The sequence below is a fragment of the Brachyhypopomus gauderio genome, chromosome 5 (assembly GCF_052324685.1).
Source record: "Brachyhypopomus gauderio isolate BG-103 chromosome 5, BGAUD_0.2, whole genome shotgun sequence".
In the NCBI taxonomy this organism is placed as follows: domain Eukaryota; kingdom Metazoa; phylum Chordata; class Actinopteri; order Gymnotiformes; family Hypopomidae; genus Brachyhypopomus; species Brachyhypopomus gauderio.
In genome coordinates, this window is record NC_135215.1 from 27,148,420 (window position 1) to 27,173,042 (window position 24,623).

At 45.3% G+C, this 24,623-nt stretch overlaps 1 protein-coding gene across 2 annotated transcripts; it reads left to right on the forward strand.

Annotated features, from left to right (window-relative positions):
* Window positions 1-977: 977 nt before the first annotated feature.
* nrip2 (nuclear receptor interacting protein 2) lies at window positions 978-20,427 on the forward strand. 2 transcript variants are annotated; one of them, XM_077006803.1, is made up of 6 exons: window positions 978-1,703; window positions 11,094-11,471; window positions 15,135-15,217; window positions 15,368-15,480; window positions 15,978-16,027; window positions 19,268-20,427. In XM_077006803.1, the coding sequence occupies exons 1-6, from the start codon at window positions 1,548-1,550 to the stop codon at window positions 19,385-19,387; spliced, it is 900 nt and encodes a 299-aa protein (XP_076862918.1). In that variant the 5' UTR covers window positions 978-1,547; the 3' UTR covers window positions 19,388-20,427. The 2 variants fall into 2 exon arrangements, with proteins under 2 accessions (XP_076862918.1, XP_076862917.1); XM_077006802.1 differs by having other exon boundaries at window positions 987-1,703; window positions 15,975-16,027.
* The last annotated feature ends 4,196 nt before the right edge of the window (window positions 20,428-24,623 follow it).

Genomic DNA, 24,623 nt, shown 5'->3' on the forward strand with positions numbered 1-24,623 from the left:
ATGAGTAGATGTATTTAGAATTCACAGCTTGTTAAATATAAAATAGTATAAGAACACTTTCTTCTCTGACCAAAAGCTGTGTATCTTGATAATCAGATGACCTGATTATCTGCTTGCCTTACATGTTAGTGCGTGACGTGGCCACACAGTGGCACTATATCTTCACTACAGAAAACATTTACGTCGTGAACGTAAATATAAATAATTAATAAATTGATAAATTAAATTAGTAGCTATTAGATTCATGGACAAATGTGCTTTCTTTCAACTATTTAGATGGGCTCGAAGTCCTGCAGATTCTAAAATCAAATTTCCAAGAATTCATCAACTCCAGTTCATGAACTTCTCTGGTAAATTTACAGAATAGAAGAAGTTACCCCATCAGTTGCCCCAGCACTGCCGGTCGGTGCAGTTTACACACACTGACCTTGGCTGTCAACAGTCCGGAGCTGTGCTAGCGGAACACGGTGAGGTGTGTGCAGTGCAGCATGTGAACTGTGACGACGAGTGCATGGAGGAGTGTGCAGGTAGCGCAACAGCACCGAGCCCGGCACCCGCGGCCTCTAGGGGGCGCCTCGGAGGACACGAGGGATGGCAGTGACTTGTGTCATACATGCATCGTATGAAGTCAGGCAGAGATGTATTATTCTTTGTATTTGTCTCTGTTCCTCTGCGCACGCACGCTTCCTTGAGATCCTTTCATGAATGTCATTATGTTTTCTGATGACGCTGCGGCTGCTGTGTGTGTGTGTGTGTGTGTGTGTGTGTGTGTGTGTGTGTGTGTGTGTGTGTGTGTGTTGAAAAGGGGACCTGTGCAGAAGGGCATGCGTTTCTCATGAGTGTTCAGCTATTCACTCACTTTGGGAGGGCGGGACACAGACAAAGGGGGAAGGATAGGTGATGGTAAAATCAGGGTATGATGTTAGTGAGAGTGAGTGAGGACGTGAGGTGGGAGGTGGAGAAAAGCAGAGAGAGAGAGAGAGAGAGAGAGAGAGAGAGAGAGAGAGACAGAGAGAGAGAGAGGAGGGAGGGAACGAAATGCTCAGCTTGCTTCTGCACTGCTACAAGGACAGTTTGCATTTCTGAGAAGCGCAGAGAGGAGAGCAGCTGAGGCTCAGCCGGTCTGACCAGCATCAGCATGTCCTGCCCAGCAGCCCCCGCACGCCACTGAGTGCCGCCTGCCCTGCGTGGGAGCCTGACCTCCGCCTGCTCTGGAGGGCGTCTCCTCCGAACCAGCACCTGGCCGGCCCGGGGACCTTAAGGAAAGGCTATTCGTCGTCCCGAAGCTCTTCCTGCTTCCAGGATCCATTTCGTGTTGGGAGAGCGGCTCTCGTGCGCACCCTCGCGCTGTGTCCCGCAGCTGTGTGCCTGAATGCGAGCGTGCGTGAGCGTCACTGAGCTCCAGGGGACACGCCACTGACAGCCGCACCCCCTTCTCTCTTCCCCCGCGAAGGGAAGCTTCGCCGGCCCTCTCCCGGGCTCCGGTCCCGCACCAGAGCCGAACCCCGTGTTCCGGGGTGATCTCGCCATCGGGCCGGGAGCGAGACATGAGTGAGCCCAAGAAGGGCGAGACGGACCTGAGGGACAAAGCCATCATGCATCAGCAGCGACGCTTGAAGCAGGCCACCCAGTTCTCCCACAAGGACTCGGCCGACCTGCTGCCCCTGGACGGCCTGAAGAGGCTGGGGACCTCCAAAGACCTGGTGAGTGGCTCCAGAGTTTGTTGTTCCAGAACAGGATTGGATGGATGAGAGGTAAATAGGACACTCTCACAGGTGAAGTGAGGTGGGTGGAGTTTATTTGTTTGGGGGAATTGCAAAAGGAGATACAATGAAAACTGGAAGGCTTTTGAGTGTCCCGATAGTGTCCTTATAGGGCAGGCCGTGCGTCTTACATGACCTCTGTGCTTCCTGTCATTTTCATCCCATTAAGCAATGCTGGTGACAGGAATTAAAAGGCATGGCACAGGTTAAAGCACAGGATCAGAGGCACAACTGTGGTCCACATCACTGTGACTGAGCTACAGTCCATCACAGTCATACACAAACAACCCCAACATGTCAGACATAAGCTGAGGAACCCTCCGTGTTGGAATCACTCTCACAGTATACTTATTTCCTCATTAGACATCTTACTCTCTCTGTTACACGGCCTTCCTCTCCCTCACTCTCTTGCCGTACCGGGCCTTCATGTTGCAATGCCCTAATAATTACCCTGCTGTCATCTTCTACCACTGTTTTGATTAGATGGCAAACACCCAGGGATGCAGTCCAAGAAAACTCCAGAACGATTGTGTGTGTGTGTGTGTGTGTGTGTGTGTGTGTGTGTGTGTGTGTGTGTGTGTGTGTGTGTGTGTGTGTGTGTGTGTGTGTGTGTGTGTGTGTGTGTGTGTGTGTGTGTGTGTGTGTGTGTATTTAGCAGAATTAGCTGTCAGAGCATCGTGTGTGTGTGTGTGAGATTATAGTGTGTATTTATATCAGTCCCTCTGCACTGCAGGCTTGAGTCTGCTAAGCTTTCAACAAGCTCTTAACACATCTAACACAGACAAGCTTACAGTGAGCCCTCCACACATCCGTCACATGAACATACACCTCTGTTCCTGGCACATATATACTACTACAGTCCTTTTATTGCCCAGATGTGTATCATGTTGATAATTTCTAAAGGCTTTATGGCCATCTCCACACCTACATCGAATTTACATTATGCAATTTCATGTTAAACCATAATGTTGTGATAACTGAACTGACTAGCTAAATTGTTAAAGTGCTTGATTCTACTAGACTGTACACTTCAAGAGGCCTTGCTGGTAGTTTCACAACAAATCATCTTGAGTTTTTAATCGTGGCAGAGTCAGAACAGGCTGCAGTGATTAAAAGCAAAAGCCTTGAAGATGCATTATTACAGGCATTATCTTGCCCACCATCTCTCTCTCACTCTCTCTTTCTCTCTTATAACCCCAACCATAACCATAATGTCATAACCAATTACTCCCAACCTCTGAGACTACACAACGACAACACAAGCACACACCCATAACACAGGCAGTCGATGGGACAGAAGACACTCTGACAGACCCAGAGTCCGTTCTACAGCTGGGATTTCAATTTTCCATGCTTTGATTTAGCACCTGCCATCCAAGTCTCTGACAAACTAGTGCGCGTGTGTGGCGTGCGGGTAGACGCCGGCACAGACAGGGCACGGCGGGTCTTCTGGACAGATGAGAGACACCAGCAACACGGCGGCTGTGGCGGGCTTTCAGAAGCCTTCGCCTTCACTGACAGTGTTAACACTTCAAGTCACGTGAAACAGTGCAGATTATGTAAGGGGCAGATTCGTTATACTGTTCTATATCCCTGGGACACTGCACCTCTGCATCCTGTCGGTCCATCTCTCCATCTTCTTCTTCTTTTTCTTCTCCTCTCTCTTGTCTGGTGCTCAGACACCTGAGCAGTGAGCAAGAACAGGCCGAGTTCAAGCTAGCGTGACACAGTGAAGAGTGTGTGGGAGTGAAATGGGAGTGGGGGAGGGTACATGAGTGTGTTCTGGCACGGCTGAACGAGTCTGCACGTGTCATACGGTAATAGTTAATGTCAGTTGGATTTGTGCACTGTCCTTGAGATCTGAAGAGCAGGAGGGACGATTGCAGATATTAGTTGATCCTGGCTTATGAGCACATGCATAAGACAGATGTTTACCATTGTTTTGCTTTGCAGTGCCTTTTTTAATTGGCTGAGGTTAGTTTTTAGGCCAAGGTGAGGTCAGGGGTCAGTTTAGGCCAGTGGGATTTTGTTTGTGGGTTCTAGTGCTGGGGTCCAGATGAGAGGGGAGAGACTCAATGGTGATGAAGGGTGTACACAGAGGAACTGTACCACTCACACCGCTCATGACTCTAATCATTCTCCAGTGGGGCAGGCCCCTTTACTGCCCAACCATGCACCATCCCCCCGTGGGCAAACCGAGACGATCTTAATGAGGCTTTTCATTTTGCTCATCCAGGCAAAAGGGCGAGTGGGATAACACACAGAGGCTGGGTAACGGTACAGGGCACGGGGGAGCGGCCGCTGAGGTCAGAGTGCAAGCTCCTCATGTGGCTGCATTGACCCTGGCTAGAGGCGGGCTCTGTGAAGTTCACCAGCTCGTTACGCTAATGGCTAATTAGGGCTCAACCTGACGAGCGGATGGCAGCCGCCACCCCCCCCCCCCCCCCACACACACACACACACACACACACACATCCCAGCAGCTACGTGCACCAACCAGAAGACAAGGGGGATAAATATAATACTACCTGAGTGTGGAAAACAAACAGCGGCCCAGCCTGGGAGGGCAGACGGAGACAGAGACGCTTCTCTGCATAGGAGGTGGGACAATACATTCAAAATGGATGCTTTTGCTGTTCCAAGCATCTAAGTAAAGTTCTTGAAATTAAAGACCCATGTGACACCGAACACATTTTAGTTCTGGCTATGTTCTATTGCTTGGGAATTGTGATGTTTTCAGGCCAGTATATGTATATGACCAAAGGACTGTGATGCAAATGCATTAGATGCAGTTGTGTTGACTGATCACAGAAAGCAGATGCCAGTATAGCATTGTGATGACAGTCATGTTGCATAGTTACTATAGATTGAGATCCAAAGTGTCCGTGCATGGTTGGACATCCTATCACTTCCACTATGGTTGTAGATGAGTGAGAACATTTCAAATCCCATACATCAAAATACACATACAAATGTCAATATATACACATGAAAGAGATACTTTTATATTCAACCCAGAGCTTGAACCCATTACAGTTCTAATGATGGGCCATGGTACACACTACAAGGCCCATCATAGATCTAGAGACAGGGCAACACAGAGAATAAGACATTATTACACATAGGATAAGCAAAAGACACAGGAGAGAAAGAGAGCGAGAGAGCGAGAGAACGAGAGGTTAGCATGCTGCATCACAGGAAGTCTGGCACTGTGGTCGGGGGATGGGGAGGGGGAGAAGGAATTATCCAGAGTCACATGGGCTTGAACAACGAGAGAGGAGCCTGCTGCAGCCTGATAATTAGCTTTTAGTCCACAGTGTCATGCAGAGAGAGAGAGAGAGAGAGAGAGAGAGAGAGAGAGAGAGAGAGAGAGAGAGAGAAATAGGCCTTCAACTGATTTGAGCTAGTCATTATAACAGAGGTCCAGGGCACAGTTCATATCAGGTCCTACATTAACAGCGAATGACATGTAATAGGGCACCTGTACCACCTCAAGTACCTTTAGCTTTTTAGAATATATTGACTAACATCATTATAGAGGGAGCTGAACCTGATCCCAGATCAGTGTGGAGACGGCCTTGGTCTACTGCTCTGTAATGACCATTCACTGGAGTACTGCACTGCTATCTCTTCGTCCTGCTGTATAGGCCAAACGTACAGCCTGCCACTCCAATGTGTAGCCATGTCGACCGATAGGTAAGGAGATTTTTTTCAGTCAAAGCAAGCAGGCCAGTTACAGTGCCCTGTGTTCTATCATCAACACGCTTCCTATTCACAGCGAAATGCAAACGAGAGAAGACACACTGATGAATAATTCATCAGACACTTATCTGAGTGGCCAGTACACATTAGGGAAAAAAGAAAAACATACAAATGTGCCCTGTGGGGAGGGAGTGACATGTTTCCATGGACTTACAGACGACTTATGAATATTCATATAAATGTTACATTGTACGGGCCAGACATTCTCTTCTTTAAAATAAAATCACTTTTGTTATCACACTGGAGTGAAGGTGAGTGAAAATCACAGGTGCTTAACCATTTACAGAGATACTGTAAGTTGCAGTTGCAGAGTTGCAACACTGTATACATTGTACACATTATTATTCACATTATCATACTCTACAACACTCATTAAAGCATTCAGACAACCTACATGAATGCTGAATAGATGTTCTAGGTGTGTTGTATGAGATTATCCATGTGTGTGTCAGAGCTTGCTTGTTCTAGATTTTATGCTATGGTTCCATCTGCTAGACGGTTGCAGAGAGAACAGATTGTCTGGGTGGCCGAGACCTCTCGTTGTCCTTTTTGATGTCCTGACTCCAGGCAGAATGAGAGCTCCACCCTGGGGTTGTGATGGTCAGACAGCACCACCCTCTGCTAAGCTTTGTAGTCCAGAGTGGTGCTGTCCATGTTCCAGGCAGTAATGGAGCCAGTCACACCATGTTCTCAACAGAACAGGTGTTAAAATGACTGCAGAGGCAATCATTAATGCTAAACATCTTTAGCTTTCTGAGGTAGAGGAGGTTCTACCATGCTTTCTTCATCACACGCACAGTATGTTCAGTCTATCGGAGGTCCTACATAATGTCTACACTCAGGACCTTGAAGCCACTGATACCTACAGAAACTCCATTGTTGAGAGAATAGAAGAGGACTGAGCATACAACCCTGGGGTACACCTGTATGGAGTGTCATTGAGGAGGAAGCAATCCTGCCCATTCTTACCACCTGGTGTTGGATCAACAGGCTGCACAGAAAACTGATCAGATTCAGAACATACGGCCTTGCTTTGAGGGGATTACAGCGTAGAAGGCAGCGCTGCAATCCACAAACAACTGTCACATGTAAATAAAAGCTACCAGTCCATCTCTGAAATGACATTACTGATTGTATAGAATGTAATCTACACTTCAGCTAACTTGGATTTACAGTTTTAAGATGGTTTTCAGGCTCCCAAGGATGTCTGGATGTTTAGGCTACCTGGATGTTGTTCACCATTAGTATACATACCCATAATACGTACTACAGTCGAACTCTTGTGGAGTAATTGTAACTCTCATTCTCTAAAATTGTAATTTTTTTATTGAGTACATCAACATTGGCAAAGAGAGACTAAGAGAGAGATTGACAGAAAGAGCTAAATTACGACATCATCCCCGCTGTTAGAATCCATCTGTTCTCTTTTTCTGCAGCCAAGTATAACCAACAGAGAGGGGAGATGTGGGTAATTAGGTTTCCATACTGCAGTGGAAACTCTTTGTCTTGCGGACATCATTTGCTTCATTATTTTCCCCCACTGCTCACTGCTTCACTCCCTCCCAGGCAGGTGGAACCTGTAAGTGTTTTATTTTGCAGACAAATTAACTGAAGCTCCTCGGGAGTTTGGCTGAAGAGGGAGACAGGGAGACGATAATCAGCCCTGCCAACCAATGAAATGACCCCATTCTTCCAAATTAATCTTTTACTAACTCACATGGAGACGCTTGTTGGATTTTAATTATCTCAGTGTGTGTATCCACATTTGCTCATATGAACGGACACACACACACACACACACACACACACACACACACACACACACACACACACACACACACACAAAGACACACACAAACAGATCTCCACTGCTTATTCAAACTGAAATGTCCATCATTGATTCATTTGGTGTGATCTGAGAAAGTCAGCCAACTGATAAATGCAAACAAAATTTAACCTTTTCAATATCCACAGCAGGATAAGAGGAGTCAGATTAATTGCCCTGCAAACCAGTAGTAAATGTACAAAGCTCACACTTACACTATGTACAACAGGCTGTGAAAGGGCATGAAATATTTACATGGTGTGTATGATGTCTCAACCTCCCCATGGACACATGCAGATCTACAGCCTCTGTGTGATTTCCTGCTCACCACACACTCCCCCTCATATACGTACCACACACACTCCCCCTCATATACGTACCACACACACTCCCCCTCATATACGTACCACACACACTCTCCAGCTGTTCGGTGGCTCTGCTCTTTGCTACTGTACTCCATGTAACATCTGGCAAGACAGCACAGAGAGCTGCACTGTACACAGTATGCACCTGCAGGATGGGTTATAAATAAAACTAGCATGTACCATAGAAGAGAGATATTGTGCATAGTGGCTTCTCTCAGTGGCCATGGGTCTGACTGTATTTGTTCTGTATTTAGCCACAGATAGAGACTGTCCGTGTCTGTAGTGGAACCATGATGCTTTAGCGAGCCACGGTTGTATAAATGGGGATGACCAGAGATATAAGCAGAACAGACATCAGTCAGTCCAGAAATCATGCTTATGTTCTGTGTGTGTGTGTGTGTGTGTGTGTGTGTGGGGGGGGGGGGGGGGCAGAGCGTGAGATTAAAGTATCAGCTTGAGAATGCTGAACAACGGGAGAATGAAAAAAGCACTATCTCTCTCTGACTGTTTGTATTCAAAGCAGACCTAATTGACAGGGGCTTCCTGCACTGCCCGGGCATTTCAAATGAGCCTGAAGGAGCAGAGAGCAACATGATTGTTCATCACAGGCAGAGAACGCCCAGTGGCATGGCAATGAGTGTTCCCATAGCAATGAGTGTTCCCTGTCTCCATCTCCCCTCCCCTCACCTCTGGGTGTGCTCTCTCTGACACAGAAAGACCAGGTGCACTGCATCAGAACACAGGATGAATCATGACATCACTGTGGAGTAGCTCACAGGAAACAAACAAGACTAAGAGCAAACGTGATGCCCTAATCTAATGCATCAATATCTGATAAATAACTCACTAATACCTGATAATGTCATTTACTAATGCATGATAATCTGATGTTGTAATCACTGATAATGGAATGCTCTAATACCTGATAAACTAATGCTCCAATACCTGATAAACTAATGCACTTATATGCAAATAAACAATGTACTAATAATATACATGTGAATTTATTAATGTTTCAAATCCTGCAGGCAAAATTTTTAAACGATTACTTACCCAAGTATATTATAAAGCACCTCTTTGTCTAAATTATACGGTTAACCTTTATCAGAAAAAGATGAAAAACCCCTGATGAGGTAAAATTAGCCCAGCTTTCTATATCAGTATTAGGTCACTTCTGGGTTGAGTAGTTAACTCGGCCCAGAAAGAAGAAGCGTGTGTTCAGTGCTATACTCTAGAAAACCTACCAAAACTGCTGTGTTAATAATGCATCATACCATCAACACCTATCGCTGCATCGGCCTCCGTACACACCCCAGCAGGAGCTGACAGACCATGCTGAACAGCTCCGAATGTAATATTTACAACCCGACACAGGTGGATGTCACTACTCTCTGCCTGGCGGTATTTGCTGACATTTTTTTGCGAGATGGCCAGACCATATGTTGAAGAGCCTTTGAGGGTTATTCCATTGCTCCAGAAGACGTTTCTCTGACTTTCCAGATATGGAGCAGGTCTCTCATGGTTCAGCGCAAGCTGATTAATACTGATTAATTTTATAAACCGCTTTTTGCAATTATCTACTTGCAAATGAAACTGAATCGGGATGCTAGGGGAGCTCCGTGTCATACTCCCATTTAGTGAGGAAGACACGTTTCAAATACTTGTGTAAATGATACAGATCTGCGATTCTTTAGTTGTATTAGATATGTAGCCAACACACTGTCATATGTAACAAGGGCAGGTCTGTGGTCATTACAGTAGACGACCCCAACCAACCACAATAAGACAACATATATCTCGTAAGATTCCAGTCGAATATTATGTATATGAAACCAAGAAAAGTCAGCACACACTCCAGTTAGACGTGCAGTGCTGTTAACTGTTGTTCTAGGAGTTCTTTATATTTTACCATCATAGACAAACATTCTTAAACGTGCCCATGATTATCCCAAATGTCCATATGTAATGAACTACGGCATTTTGCAAATGTGGTGGATTGAGATTTGGTTCAAAAATTGTTGCAGAAAAGTTTCGAATAACTACAAGCCCACCATAGTACGGATCTAAACACAGCAGCATGAACGAGAACATTAACGATGGGATCGTGGCTGATATTGGTTTCCCACATTTGAGAGCATTGAAAGAAGAAAACACTGTTCAGCCCAAACCGTCAAATGGCTTTTACATTGCAAAAGGAAGTATTGAGCTGCATTCGAAGCCACAGTGTATGTGTACTCAGTCTAACACCTGCTTGCTTGCTGTTAAGAAAATCTCTATTCTTGTTCTAGCAGTCAGAGCTGAACCGTGGAGGTGATCTGACGTTCATCTGTCTGTAGTGCAACACACGTCATCACACGTCATCACACATCATCACGACGGCATGATGCGCATGCGGAGTGGCGAGGTTCCTGAGTGAATCCGTCCGCTCAGCTGGACCTCTTTGTTCTCTTCGCCTTGCTGGTTGGGGTTGGGAACCCCGGTGGATCAGCCGTTAGGCCCATCAAAGCCACATTAACTGGAGTTAGTCAGTGAGAGCAGAGTTAAACGCTTTCACGAGGCCCATGCACCCTGAGCAGGCCTTTAGCGGAGCCTGTGACTGCAGCCCTGGTCTAAGGCCCGGTTAGAAACTCTCTTTGATTGGTGTGGTCTCTCACACTCATCCTCTTGAGAGTCACCGTCGTTCATTCTAACTGCTACACAAACTACAACATGTTAAACAAAATAAAGTTCAATGAATTTATTCTGCCTCTCATTATGCAACTCTTAGCTGATGTTCATGTCTTGTGTTTGGGACATTCTCATTCTTCAAAGCCTTTCACGGCTTCCTGCAAACAGACATGTTTGCTAACTGAAAATGATTGTGGCAACAGAATTTTAACAGATATTTTAACAGTTTAGTTGGTCTAATTTGTTTGCCAGGGGTCTTGGGTCTTACACACCCCTGACTGGGTCAGGCTGTACTACAACACATTCTTATTTCATCTGCATTTTTCAGCACCTTCCATTAAGAACACTGCTAAGATATCTGCCATTCACAGATAACATATAAGTGATGGGTTTTTGATGAAGTGGTTGGTTCGGGCTTGGGTTCTGCTTTGGAGTGACACTGCAAATGTGTGACTGCTATGTGTAACTATACGTCATAGCTAGAGAGAAAAAATGATAAAACAAAGGGTGTCTGGTAAGAGTAGGTTGGGACCAATCTGCTCTAGAATATCTTGTCTATTAGATTCAGCTACAGAGAGACAGTATTTCAATGGAGATGTTTCAATATTTTTCGGTTTTCGGACACTTCGGACAATCACCATGGGCCTAGCAAGAGTTCAGCTCTGGATGACATCACTTCCTCTCCCTGTGTTTCCTGCTTCCTCCTCACAGCAACCCCACAGCATCGTGCAGCGGCGCCTGCTGGAGGGCAACAGGCTGCGCGTGGAGGCACGGGACGCCCTGGCCCTCGTGCGCTCCCCCCTCGTCGACAGCAAGGATGGGGGCGAGACAGAGGAGAGGAGCGAAAGCACAGTGGACGACTCCACGGAGGAGCAGGAGTCTCCCGAGGAGAGCGAGAAGAGCCTGAGGTCGGAGGAGGACGAGGAGGACGAGGAGGAGGAAGACGGCCACGGTGGTGGTGCTGGCGGAAAGACAGAGCTCAAACGGAAGCAAGGAGAGCAGACGGAGAGAGGAGGGGAGAGTGGGAGAGCAGAAACGGTGGAGCAGCAGACAGCCCCCACCCTCTCCACCCTGCTGGTGCAGTGTAAGGTAAGCAGGCCCAAGCTCCACAGACACACCCATGAACTCACAGCGGCTCTTTTAACGGCCCTCTGCTGTTCTGTCTGCGCCGTGCAGGCCTAGAACACTGAAAATGGAGTTGATAACAGTGCTGTGAGGTACACATCACTCAGAGGGACACATCTGCTTACACCCACAGAAGCTACCAAAAGCGTATCCTTGGAAAGATAACATCAAACCTTGTGGACTCGAGTGCATGACGTTTTATTAGCAGGTGTACAAGAATCACTGATCTGCATTTTCAGCCATTGAGTGGTTCATTAGCCAAAATAATACAAGATCCAAAGGGCAAATCCATTTATCTATTAAAGGCTGACCACATAGAGCCCTGTGCCACAGCAGAGGTTGTATAGTCAAGGAACGTCTTAAAAAAACACGAGGTAAAAAGCAAAACATCTTTGGTGGATCTGCATATCAGTTCAAATACGCTGAATAAACAGTATCTCCAGATTCACAGGATGTGTATGGACGCCATGATTGAGCGAGTAAAAATAGAGCCGTAATTAAAGCCGCATGCGCCCGAGGAGTGTGTGCCAGAGCGGAGCTGAGAGAGCTCGGCCTACGGCAAGGAGTCGGCTCCAGCCTATCAGCTTCGAGCACCGCACACATCCAAACACGCACCATTACAGCTCTGTGACGTCACCGCAAGGTTGGAGAGTCTTTTCTGCCTGGTGGTGACTACATTTGGTTGAGTGCGTGCTCCAGAAAACATATGGATTATGTGAGGTTGCCCTGAGAGAGTAGGCGGGTTGTTCATTTGCATTTAAATGGAGATTTGGTAGTGCGATGATGGTGATAGGAGGTTTAAAAAAAAGGTGACCCACAGTGATGCAGCAATGTTTCTTCATCTTGGACAAAGTGTTTTCTGTCCTCTTTGAAGCAGTGAAATCATGCATGTTGGTGCTATAATATATAAAGGTACTATAGAGAGGTAGCTTATCTACAGAACCCGTAGCGAGCACAGAAAACCATGTGTTGTTGCTCTAAAGAGGAGTGCTTTAAAACTAAACTATAGTTAAGCAAATATCATTTGAAATATAGTTTATATTTTTTAATTGTATTTTTAAGGTTTTTAAGGAGATTGAAGGAGAGAGAACTTGAGACTGATATATTCAGTGAAATGAGTATGTGACCAGTTTGTTCCATATACTTTGTGGGCCAAAGCAGAGTTTCGACTTTAGCTCAGATCAGATTACATTCATAGATAAGAGATGGATGATTTGGATGCATGTCAAAAATAATGAAGTCAATATGTTTGAAACTAAAAATGGAAAAATGTAGCCATTGGTTTGAATATGACTCAAGGGGACAAGCAAAAGCTGATCATTCTTAGTGGAAAAATTGAGGTTTGGAAACTTCTTGAGGCAGCAGTGATGAAAGGCAAAGGTCATGGCTTTGAAACCTGTGAGGTTGGAACAGAAGTGGAGTGTATTTCACAATCACAACCCTCACAAATGAGTGTCAGCAATTGCTGAAGACTTGAAACAGTGTTACCCATTGGGGTGGAAAGTACCCTTACTGTGGTAGGAAACGTATGGAGGAGAAGGCTGCTCACTTAAAAGGACAGGAAACTTATGGTGGGGTGCAAAACCTGCTTAGAGACCCTGCAGAGCTAAAGAGACCATGGCCAGAGCAGAAGTGAAAAAATCATTCAGAAGCAAAGCTAGTAATACAGTTCGCTTCAGTGATTAATGGAACAAGATCTGATTGTTTCATTTGTATTGCCCTAATTACGTTTGGGTGAATGTATTGCACTTATTACCCTATTATGGATTATACAACAAAGGCAATTTAGAGTAGCCCAAATTAGCCAAACCATCGTTAACCTAAACCATCTCAGTGAGCCTCTGTGCTTACATGAAGCAACATTCACAGTTAAGGTCCACAAAACACAAACAAAAAACCTGAAGACTGTAATTTGGTGTACCATTTTCATTTTTGTTCCTAATTATTATTTTTTTTATCTGTTTTCACATCGACAGAATACAGTTCAGAAGAATAATTGCTTCCTTATGTCCTTACCCCAACCACACTCTGCCCCATCCCACCTTGAGCTCCAATGTTCTTAGATATACCTCAGTCTGAAAATGATTTAACATGTATTACAGTGTTTTACAACCAAACAAAGAACTCCCCCCTCGGTATAGCCAGCAGAAGGTGCTGCCATGTTGCGTCTTATGACACCTGCATGGTGACCATATGTCACAGGGCCATTGTACTGTCTCCTTTTCACTGTAATTCATGCCACACTGCTGACAGGAACAAAAACTGCCCAGGAAACAAATGGATGAACAATTCGGAGGAGGATAGAGGCGGTCTTGCTGAGTCTATGAATGCCTAACCAGTCTGTCATATATTCACAACCTACAACAGGAAAAAAGTAAAGAAGCATCAGACAGGACGATGTGGCGAGTGTTGAATTCTGTTGGAACATAAGGTCAAAGGGTGAGACTAAGAATAAACTCCCTCAAACGAAACACTAAAGGTCATTAATATCACCTGTGTTAATGGGGCTATTATGACTGGGTGCCATTAGGTGAAGTTTGCCCAGCTCTGACTAACAAGTCCAACCAAGCTTCACATAAAGGCCAGTGCACAAATCTCTGTCCTTTAGTGTGACTTATAATTCAGTATGGCACATTTACACTTAAGCACTTGGCAGGCCTGGTTGTTGGATGAACTGATTCTCGCTGGTGAAACTTTGATCGGTGTGTTAAAGGTTTTTATGATAAATCACTTAATCATAACGATTACATGAAACGACTTGAAGAATATTTTATATACACTTACCCAGTTTAGTTCAAAAGCATTGATTTATTACAAATGTCACATAGGTGTTGAACACTATAGCCCATCTGTTATGCAATATGTGTCTTCCAGATTTTTAATAAATGCTCAGTTTCTGATCCCTGAACCCCTTTGGCTGGACGCTTTTTGAAGACTGCTCACTCCTCACATGGCAATGACCCTGACAGCAGTCCTGCAGTGTCTCGTACACGTGTTCTACTGCAGGACACACTGGCACGACACCATTAGGCCAGTATGGGTGAAGAATGAATGCTACTCGAATCCTCCTCAAATCTCTTCTAGTGCTGTTACAAACAGAGAAAGCTAGACTTCATTTCTGTTAAAAGCAATCTTGCAAACACCTGCAGGCCACTTTATTTCATTTTGTGCCAGGACACAAAGGCCTGAGTCACTAGGACCTCTGAAAAGTAAAATTCATTTAGTGTAAAAGAAGTATTTTTTTAGTGTTTTTTTTGAGAGACATTTTGTGGCAATTGGCATCTGTATTGGTATCATATTGTATTGATATTGGTATCGGCCCTATACAAATTCATCACTCTATTACTATAGCATTACTATATTACTATACTATTTCCAAAAGTGTAAGTGCTATGAGCAACATTCACTCTCTCTAGTACTGATGAGTCTGAAAGCAACTTTGCACCACACAGTGAGCGGTACAGTACTTTTACTCTGATGGCAAATGTCTTCAGCACACGGGTGGAAAGTCCACACCGACAGACTCAGAGTGAGCATCCACCCGCTCCTCCGCCCGCTCCTCCGCCCATGCGATGGTGCTCAGTGAGGCAGCACAATGTGATCAGCGGGGGTCTGTTTCCATTGCAGTGTGGTGATGGTGAGGTGAAAGTGTCAATCAACACAGGCTGCCAACACAATCATATCTCCAGTACATGCAGCAGAAGACTGGGGTGAGTCTGAAAACTATTTTAAAAGGAATTGTGTGTGTTCAGCATAGACACAGAGAGAGCTTAAGGTATTACACTACACTCAAGGCTACTGGGTGATGAAAACACTTTCATTTTTGTTGTGTGTTCTTTGAATGTGTTTGTGTGTTGCAGACTCAAAGCCAGTCCAGACAGGAAGGCACGCTGTGAATCCACAGCTAACACGGTGATGCCTGTACACCTCCAGTTTGGCAAACAGAGAGTACAGTGTACTGCTCAGGTTGTAGGTAAATGTAATTCCCATTTTTCTTTAACATGTTCCCGGGTCAATATATTCAAAAACAAATTTGCATGTGAATCAGAATGAGGAAAAGGTTGCAGGATTACAGGAAAATGCTAAAGATTACCAGTGCTAAAGATTACCAGTGATTTTTGACTTGATTGGCTAAGACTGTGCAGGATGTGCTCACTGTGTGCTATTATACCTTTATGGATGTCCTTTTAGAGGAGAAGCCTGTTATTACATAAGCTCCAGAGAGTGCGGTAGGACACTGCTGCTGACATTTTCCCCGCTACAGCCATGAAAAAGGGCACAGGGTCATGAGCGATTAGCCCCACACATGGAGGGGGGGGTCATGTATAGCTACATGAACTCACCCTGTATGCCATTGTGCTAAAGGCTCCACTCGTGAGGTCATGATGGCCCAGCAAACGAGGATAAGCATGTGTGCCTGTAGGGGTCAAACGTTCTCTCTCAGCTTCTTTCATCCTCTGTTCGCAGAAGATGAGGCGTTTGACCTGTGCCTGGGCTTGCAGACCCTCCTGGATCTTAAAGTAAGTCTTCCATTTGTCCCGGCGTCTCTGCTCTTGGCCGGTATTCAGGCTCTCATGAGCAGCAATGGACCAATGTGCACTCCATCTTAAAAGCTCTGTGTGGTCAATAGCCTTTAAAGTATTTGGTGCTTTGAAGGCAGGACGTAATCAGCAGATAGCATCTACACTGATGAGCTGTTGCTTAACGGAAAACTGGCTTCCACACCCAGTCTCCATCAACCTAAATCCAGCCAATCTGCGATCGAATGAGAGATTATGGATGAGGATAATGGCTCTAAAATCTGATGTTTTTTTTAAAGATCTGGGCCGGTCTAGGATGTAAGATAGGTTAATTTGGTTGAGTTCGTAGCAGAGGCAAACGTCAATGGCAACGTTTTCCCAGGAAGGCTCAGAATAACAGCGTGGAAGAAAATGGTGTGGAGGACTTCACTTTTTAGGTTCTGATCTGAGCACCACTGTGAGTGTAGACACTATAACCACACACTACCTGACACCCACTTCAGGACACCACTATCTTCTTACACTCATTTCAAGATGGCAAAAACAAAAAGCTTATTAGCTACTAGTTCTCCTTCATGTGTCTGTATCTAAATCAGGGTTCTTGCAGGTTTCAGTGAGTTAAATTTAAGACTTTTTAAGACCTTTTAAGACCATTCTCAGTGAAATTTAAGACCAACACAACATATTACCACAAACAATCCAATGATCCCAGAAACTCTTAAAACATTTTATTTTGATTAATTTAGTTACAGGATTACATTAATTCAATATTAAAACATAATCAAAATAGTAACATTCTAAACCCAAGCAACCTTACCAACACAACACTAGCATATCTACATACAACCTCACCCTACATATCTGAGTTCTTCCTTTTCAGTACCAATCTCAGCATTTGACTTGGAAAGGAGCTGAGCCATCTTGGATCCAGCCTTGCCCTCAGCTTCTTCTGCAAGAGAATTTGCCACTCTAGCAAGACAAGTGGATACGTCTTCCAAGCTTTTCTTCCTTTTCTTAAGGTCCTCTAAAGACTGCTCAGTCAGCTTTCTTTTCTGGCTCTGGGATTCCTTTTCTTTCCTGATTCATTCCTGATCCAGAAAGAGTCAGTATTTTGACCGTGCTGCACCCACAGATGCTAAGAGTTCCTTGGTGAGGGGAACCTGTGACACCTCCATGCATTGTGACAGTCACATATGAGTCTGTGTGTGCCAGTTGTGTCCTCTTGCATGTTTTCTGCCTCCACCTCCTTGTTGGAAAATAAGAAATAAAAAGATAGACGTACACCATCAAATTAAATAATCATACACACATACATTTAACAACATGTAGACTCAGCCTATCTTCAAGTATGTCTAAGGCATGGTTTGACCAAAATCCTCACACCCTGCAGCTGATAAAATTTATTAAATGTTACATTTTGGTTAAATTACTGAAATAAATGAAATTATAAAATTAACTAATTAAATAAAGGCTCAGAATTTTATTTCCCCAGGCCATCTGTATCTTAAAACACACAAAACTTTTTTAACCCCCTACCTTCTTTTCTATTTATTATCCCGATGAAACCAACTTACTTTGTCTAGCCATGCTGAATATGAATTTGAATGTTAACATTGAAAACGTTGGGACACACTACCTGTTTTTACCCTATGCCCACTAAAAGGCAATACATCAGTACAATGTAAATAAAACCATGTGCAATCCATGAAACAGAGCATGGGACAGTGGAACATGTTTCAAAACATGACATAACCCATCTACAGGGCATAGTTGTTTTTTTTTACATTTTACATGATTTAACACAGTAAATATATTTTTATTTCCTCTAGCTGGGATTTAGCATGCATTGAAACATTTCTCTAACTCAATGCCATGGACAGTACATGGTTCTGAGATGTTTTTGTATTGTAGCCTAATTGTATAAAATGGTTAACACATTGAAAAGAAGACTGTGGAGCATAAGTAAGGATCACTTACTTTGATAAGTTTTGGTAGATCCTGCGCTGTTTCATGGCCCATGAAATGAGAGCCCATGTACCTCGATTGCACATATCCATTGCTCCAGAACCGAACATGAAGATCCAGCTGTTTGGATTTTGTGGTTGAATTAAAGCTTTCATCGAACATTAACACATACGGCCCGGTAAGAGCGTATCAACTCTCTCTTGATGAAGTCTGCCAAGCCAAATCTAGCTATATATGCGATTTGTTTAGTCCACACGAAAACTTTTTCGCGATATTCGAACCAGGGAACATTGCCGTCACTCTATCCTAATGTAGCCCGAATATCATTAGCCGAAGCACTAGTGATACTGCGGTGGAGTCCGGCGGGACCCGGCACTGACGATAGCGAAAACGGCGGGGATGAGGCACAAAATTGCGTGAAGGCTTTTCGTGACAAGGGCCGTTTCCTGCCTGCGGTTATTATGGGTTTTGTAGTTTAATTAATTAACACGTACCAACACCTGTAGCCCCGCACAAACACAGACAACACAGAACTGACTTCCGGACGTTTCGATTAAACTACACTTTTCTAAAATTAACTAAGGTAAAATTTTAAGACCTGACTAAATTAAATTTAAGACCTTGGATGAAAATCTGGCTGTTTTTTAAGTCTTTTAAGGCCTTAAATTTAAAGTTTTGAATTTCAGACATTTTAAGACTTTTTAAGACCCCGCGGGAACCCTGTAAATGATTCCATTGGGAATTTCATTCCATTACCAACATGGAGTGAAGTGCTCAAAGCAGTCTGAAAATAGAGGTTCCTTAAAAAGTGTGGCGAGGAGGGGAGTGGTGGTATTAGTGCTGTCGTTTATCTCCGAGGAGACAATTCTGTGCATGGTAGAAAAGAGGCTCTGACGTTCGAATGAAGGGTGCCTGTGTGAGGAACAAGGTGGTCCATGATCTAAATCAAAGTGCTAAAACGCTTACAATTCGCTGAAACTAGCTCCTATACACACATTCATATCATCCTCCGTGAAGTCTTCTGTAGCTTCTGTGGTAGAGCGGCGTGTCGTAAGTCCAGTTGTGGAGCACACGGTGTTGAATACAAAAGGCAAATAAATATTATTTACAGTTTACCAATCATTTACAGAGTCCCTTTCAATGCTAAAGAGTTAGCATAACATTTCATTCAGCAACAGTTCATTCAGACGACATAAACTGGATGAGCTGAGGCTAGCGCAAGTCTATCCCAGTGTAGTATGGCATTTGTAAGACTCTGTCCTCCATCTCCCACAGTGCTGTGTTGACCTGAACACCAGAGTGCTCCGGCTTCACAACAGCGGCGAAGAGCTGCCCTTTCTGGAGACACCCGCCTGCAGCCGGTGCCATCGCCATGACAGCAACAAAAACCTGTGACCTTCGACCTCACCCTTTGAATCCAATGATGTGGACAAGGGGAGGAAGGGTTTGTGGGAGGGAGTGTGTGTTTGGACAACTGCCATCATTCTGTGTCCTCACACAGCCAGAAAAGCAGAGGCAGGCAACTATAGCCCTGTTCATCCTGTCCTCCTGTCTCTCAGCCCCTCGCCTCTTCTTGTGTTGTTTCCTGAGCGTTTACAGAATCATGCAAATCGTTTCGATCCTACTTTTCAAATAAGTGTTCATTTTATAGAATACATTTATTTTTTAATCAGAAATTACAAAAAAAAAAATCACGTATAGTCACGAAAGCAAATTAATGCATTACAAATGCTGATAACCTGGAGATAAAAGATAAAATTTGGTGATTGTTACAGCTAAATTCTGTTAATTGTTCATCTCTCGCATCTCTTTTGCAGCTGTCTTTCCCCTTATTATTACTGTTACTTTTAAAATCATCGTTGGGTGTGACACTTGTGAGAGTGGCGGTGTGTTTGATTTGTGTTTAGCATCTTCTGGAGACTTTTATGGTTTTTAATGGTTTGTGTCTCGCACATAATGCAGGTGTGCAGCTAAAACCTGGCTACCTTTTAAGTTGAGTTCTTGCTAAAAGCTTCCACGGTCACAGGAGGCTCTCCCTGGTTTCTCCTTTGCTCCTCAGAGTCTGCTCTGTCTTAGCCAGAAACCTGAACTTCATGAGTTCTTCTGACCTTCCCGCGGGACTCAACTCCTGTGATTCACGTTGAGGTTTCACATTTTTGGGGGGTGTAGCAGCAGTACAAGTGAGAAGTGTGTCAAAGCTACGTGGCGTGTCCCTTGTGCCCCGCCCACTCCGCCTCAGAGCTGCGGTAGCTTTCTCGTCTGCGGTCATCCGCGCTAACGTTCACTCTGCTTTTGTTCCTCTGATGTGCTACAGCTCTTTGTGTTCTACAGATGAAGGAAAACTGATGTACGAGAGTTTATTTTGGGTGGTTTTTTTTCCCTATTTTCTCTGAACTGTATTTTCTCTGCATAATAAAAAATATGTATTCTGGCTATGAAGGTGTCCATTGATTGGTGTCCTTTAAGAGGCTGTGAAAATGTGAGTCAAGCTTCAGCTGAATCATTAAAAAGAAACTGCCAAATAATAACAGGGCTGAATCTACAGCTGGTGCAGGTACACAGTACTGATGTGGTCTTAGTGAGGATACAGCACTGATGTGGTATTAGTGAAGACTTTCAGTTATACAGCACTGATGTGGTATTAGTGAGGACTCTCAGTTACACAGCACTGATGTGGTATTAGTGAGGACTCTCAGTTACAGTACTGATGTGATCTTCGTGAAGACTCTCAGTTACACAGTACTGATGTGGTCTTCGTGAAGACTCTCAGTTACACAGTACTGATGTGGTATTAGTGAGGACTCTCAGTTACACAGCACTGATGTGGTATTAGTGAGGACTCTCAGTTACACAGTACTGATGTGGTATTAGTGAAGACTCTCAGTTACACACTACTGATGTGGTCTCAATTAGTGAGGACTCTCAGTTACACAGCACTGATGTGGTATTAGTGAGGACTCTCAGTTACACAGCACTGATGTGGTCTTAATTAGTGAGGACTCTCAGTTACACAGCACTGATGTGGTCTTAATTAGTGAGGACTCTCAGTTACACAGCCCTGATGTGGTCTTAATTAGTGAGGACTCTCAGTTACACAGCACTGATGTGGTCTTAATTAGTGAGGACTCTCAGTTACACAGCACTGATGTGGTCTTAATTAGTGAGGACTCTCAGTTACACAGCCCTGATGTGGTCTTAATTAGTGAGGACTCTCAGTTACACAGCACTGATGTGGTCTTAATTAGTGAGGACTCTCAGTTACACAGCACTGATGTGGTCTTAATTAGTGAGGACTCTCAGTTACACAGCACTGATGTGATCTTAGTGAGGGCCAAGCTGTTATTTCAAGTCTTGTAGGGGAGTGCAGGCAGATTTTCCCATAGCTTGCTGAAGCTGAAGGCCTTCCTGACCTGACCTTGTCTCCACTACGACCATCTCATCATGGGCAGAGCCAAGAATTCCAAAGACTTTAGAACGTGGATGAATGCAAATTGCTCAACAGAGCAAAATAACTGGTGTTTTTCTGAGATATTCATCCCAATGAAGATGTGTCTCATCAACAAAAGTCAGATTACACTTGGTCACTCAGCCCACACTGGGACATCACTGACATTTCACAAACTCTTCATCATCATTCTAAGAGGCTAGTGTAGACTGCTTCAAACCCTTATTCATTTGAAATTCAAAAATGTAGTGTAATTCTGTCTTCATGAAGTGGCCTTTTCTTATGGATAAGGGAGATTCCACAGCCAAAAAGTGTTTTTGTTTATGTTTGTTTGTTGCTTGTTTACACCATTGTGTTTTCATGCTTAAAGAGTCAAGTAGCAGGGCCATTTAAATGTCCCAGTCCAGTTTAGGGAGATATATCTGTGTCCTGCATGCTCCCCACACGGGACTCGTTTCTTACTGAGGGACTTTCTTCCAGTAACATCCTGGCCTACACAGTGCTGCCTCTCCTCCTCACAGCACAGAACAAATCATTCCACCCCCCCCACGCAGAGAACAAGTGGCACTGCTTTGGGTACCACACTGCTATTTGTCATCCCATAATGCACTGTGAGGCCTGCGGTGCTTTTTTCCAACTCAGTGCACATGTCATATCCTGTAACAGCCAGATCTGGGAGACATTCTCTAGTAGTAATGGAATGGAAGAGCTAGCACTGCTGGCATAGCTCACACACACACACGCTTCACGGCCAACATGTATGTTTAAATTTATCGCAAATGTGCAGTTAATAGAATAAATAACACTGGGCCATTTATGAACATCCATGGAGACAGAGCAAACCGATTCAGAATCTCTGCATTCCTAAATCTGACAAATACTACAACCTTCATTTTAATCATTGATGAAATTCCAGGTGATGAATAATGAGTCATTCAGGGAGAGTGATGATTCAGGCCCTGGGGTGGCTCTGTGGTTTCATGCGTCAACACAGAGTCTTGAGAGGACTAGGCCAGGTGGGAGAGAGCGTCACTATCTGAGCGTCGCCGAGGAGGGCAATCTGACTGTCTGATGACTGTCTGAGCGTCGCCAGGAGGGCAATCTGACTGTCTGATGACTGTCTGAGCGTCGCCAGGAGGGCAATCTGACTGTCTGATGACTGTCTGAGCGTCACCAGGAGGGCAATCTGACTGTCTGATGACTGTCTGAGCGTCGCCAGGAGGGCAATCTGACGGTCTGATTGCTGGCATGCTGCTTTGGATCCTGATGGAAAAAGAACATGGAAAATACACAAGACCCCGTTGGCCCAAACGAGAACACGCTTGGCTCGGTCCACACGGTAGCAGCAGTGGCGCTGTGCCCCCCTCTCTCCCTAGAGATGATATTTCTGTCCATCTTGCTGAGGTCTCACCCAGAAACCCAGCTCTGCAACCAAGGAGAATAAGAATAAAGAGAGGATTACTGATCAGAAATATCTGTCTACACATCCACGCACGCACACAGCATGCTGAATGGCAGAGTGGAAAATCCCAGCAGAGGACCGCTGGGAGAGGGAGAGGAAGTGAAGGAGAAGCTCCAGGGTCTCTTCCTGCCTCTAATGAGGTCTGTGATGAGCAGCAGGGTTCGGGCTTTCAGAGCTCCGCCGCGTCTCGTCCAGCATGGCGCCGATATTACGCTCTAACGAGCCATCCGCGCACGCCGGCACGAGGAACGCGGAGCCCGCTGGCGTCCGGCTGGACCAGAGGGGCGGCCCTGGGAGAGGATCATGAGCAGGCAGAACACTGGGGCATCAAGGCTCGCGTCAGAGCAATCGGTCACGTTCATTAGAGCCGGGAGCACCTGAGCAAACAGCGGAAGAAAAGGGCAGATGCAGCGTCTGCGTGTGCACTCGGCCGTATGCAGGTAAACCTGCCAAGGCACGACAGCAGTGCGATCTGAGCAGATGTTCTGCAAGTGGACGAAAAGAGAACTGAGAACCGTGCAATATCCTGTAGAGGTGAAGAGATGAAAGAGAAATGAGCAGGAGAGAAAAGGCGAGAGCAGCACTCCCAAGACGCAAGAGCAGCAGTTTCAGACGCAAGAGCTCCGTCACAGGCAGAGAGGCCGACCACACACAAAGCGGCCAGGCGCAGGAGTGATGTGGGTTTTCTATAGAGTCTTTGAGCGGAAGAACACGGGCAGATGTTCTCCACCCTGGTGGAGACGAGGAGTGGTAGGACCCGGTGAGGAGCGGTAGGACCCGGTGAGGAGCGGTAGGACCCGGTGAGGGGCAGTAGGACCCGGTGAGGGGCAGTAGGACCCGTTGAGGGGCAGTAGGACCCGGTGAGGAGCGGTAGGACCCGGTGAGGAGCGGTAGGACCCGGTGAGGGGCAGTAGGGCCCGGTGAGGAGCGGTTGGATCCGGTGCCAACAGCTGCCGTAGATACAGACTGGAGGAGGGACCACCATGGTCAGTAGGGTCTAAAGAAGGGCAGGACGTTTGGGTCAGACTGCGGACAGAATGTGGATAGGCAGCGGCCCACTGTGCCATATCTAGGTGCGATGCGGAAGCCAGTAAAGCAGAGCTGCTGTCTGTCTGTCCTGGGCAGTGGACGTGTCCCCAGAGGCCCGTCTCTGTCCCCAGAGGCCCGTCCCTGTCCCCAGAGGCCCGTCTCTGTCCCTGCTAACAGCACAACTGGTGTAGAATGAGTGCAGAGAGTTATTTTATCATTTCCAATTAAACCCAAACATGCAGTTTTATTGAAAATGGAGCTGATGCACAGAACACTGCACTCTCCACACACTAATGTTGGCGCTACAGTACTTCAGAATACATGACAGATATTCAGTAACGGATGCTGAGTCAGTGTCAGTGTAGTGTAGACACTAAAGGGATTAACCGTGATTTATTGGAATGAGTCCATGTGCTTGAGACCATCTCGAACACACACACACACACACACACTCAATAGACTCTATGGAAAGCTTGGCACAGTGCTGCCAGTTGCCATAGCCTGGTGGACTCGTCCCTCTGGCTTACACACAGGCCGTCACTGCACATTAGAGGAATGTGGAGCGGGTCAGAAGCGCTTCGAGGAATACCCACCCTCTCATAACACACCATCTACGCCCTGGGCAAGCGCTACTGCTACTGCTCAGTACAAACCTCCTTCACTCCCATAGCCAAAGTGTTTTGCAAACATACAGA

Bases quoted from the DNA above. Each gene is read 5' to 3' on its own strand.
- nrip2 (XM_077006802.1), top strand. From the start codon at position 1,548: ATGAGTGAGCCCAAGAAGGGCGAGACGGACCTGAGGGACAAAGCCATC. The intron at 1,704-11,093 runs GTGAGTGGCTCC...TCCTCCTCACAG, and splicing joins TGGGGACCTCCAAAGACCTG to CAACCCCACAGCATCGTGCA. The intron at 15,481-15,974 runs GTAAATGTAATT...CTCTGTTCGCAG, and splicing joins GTGTACTGCTCAGGTTGTAG to AAGATGAGGCGTTTGACCTG.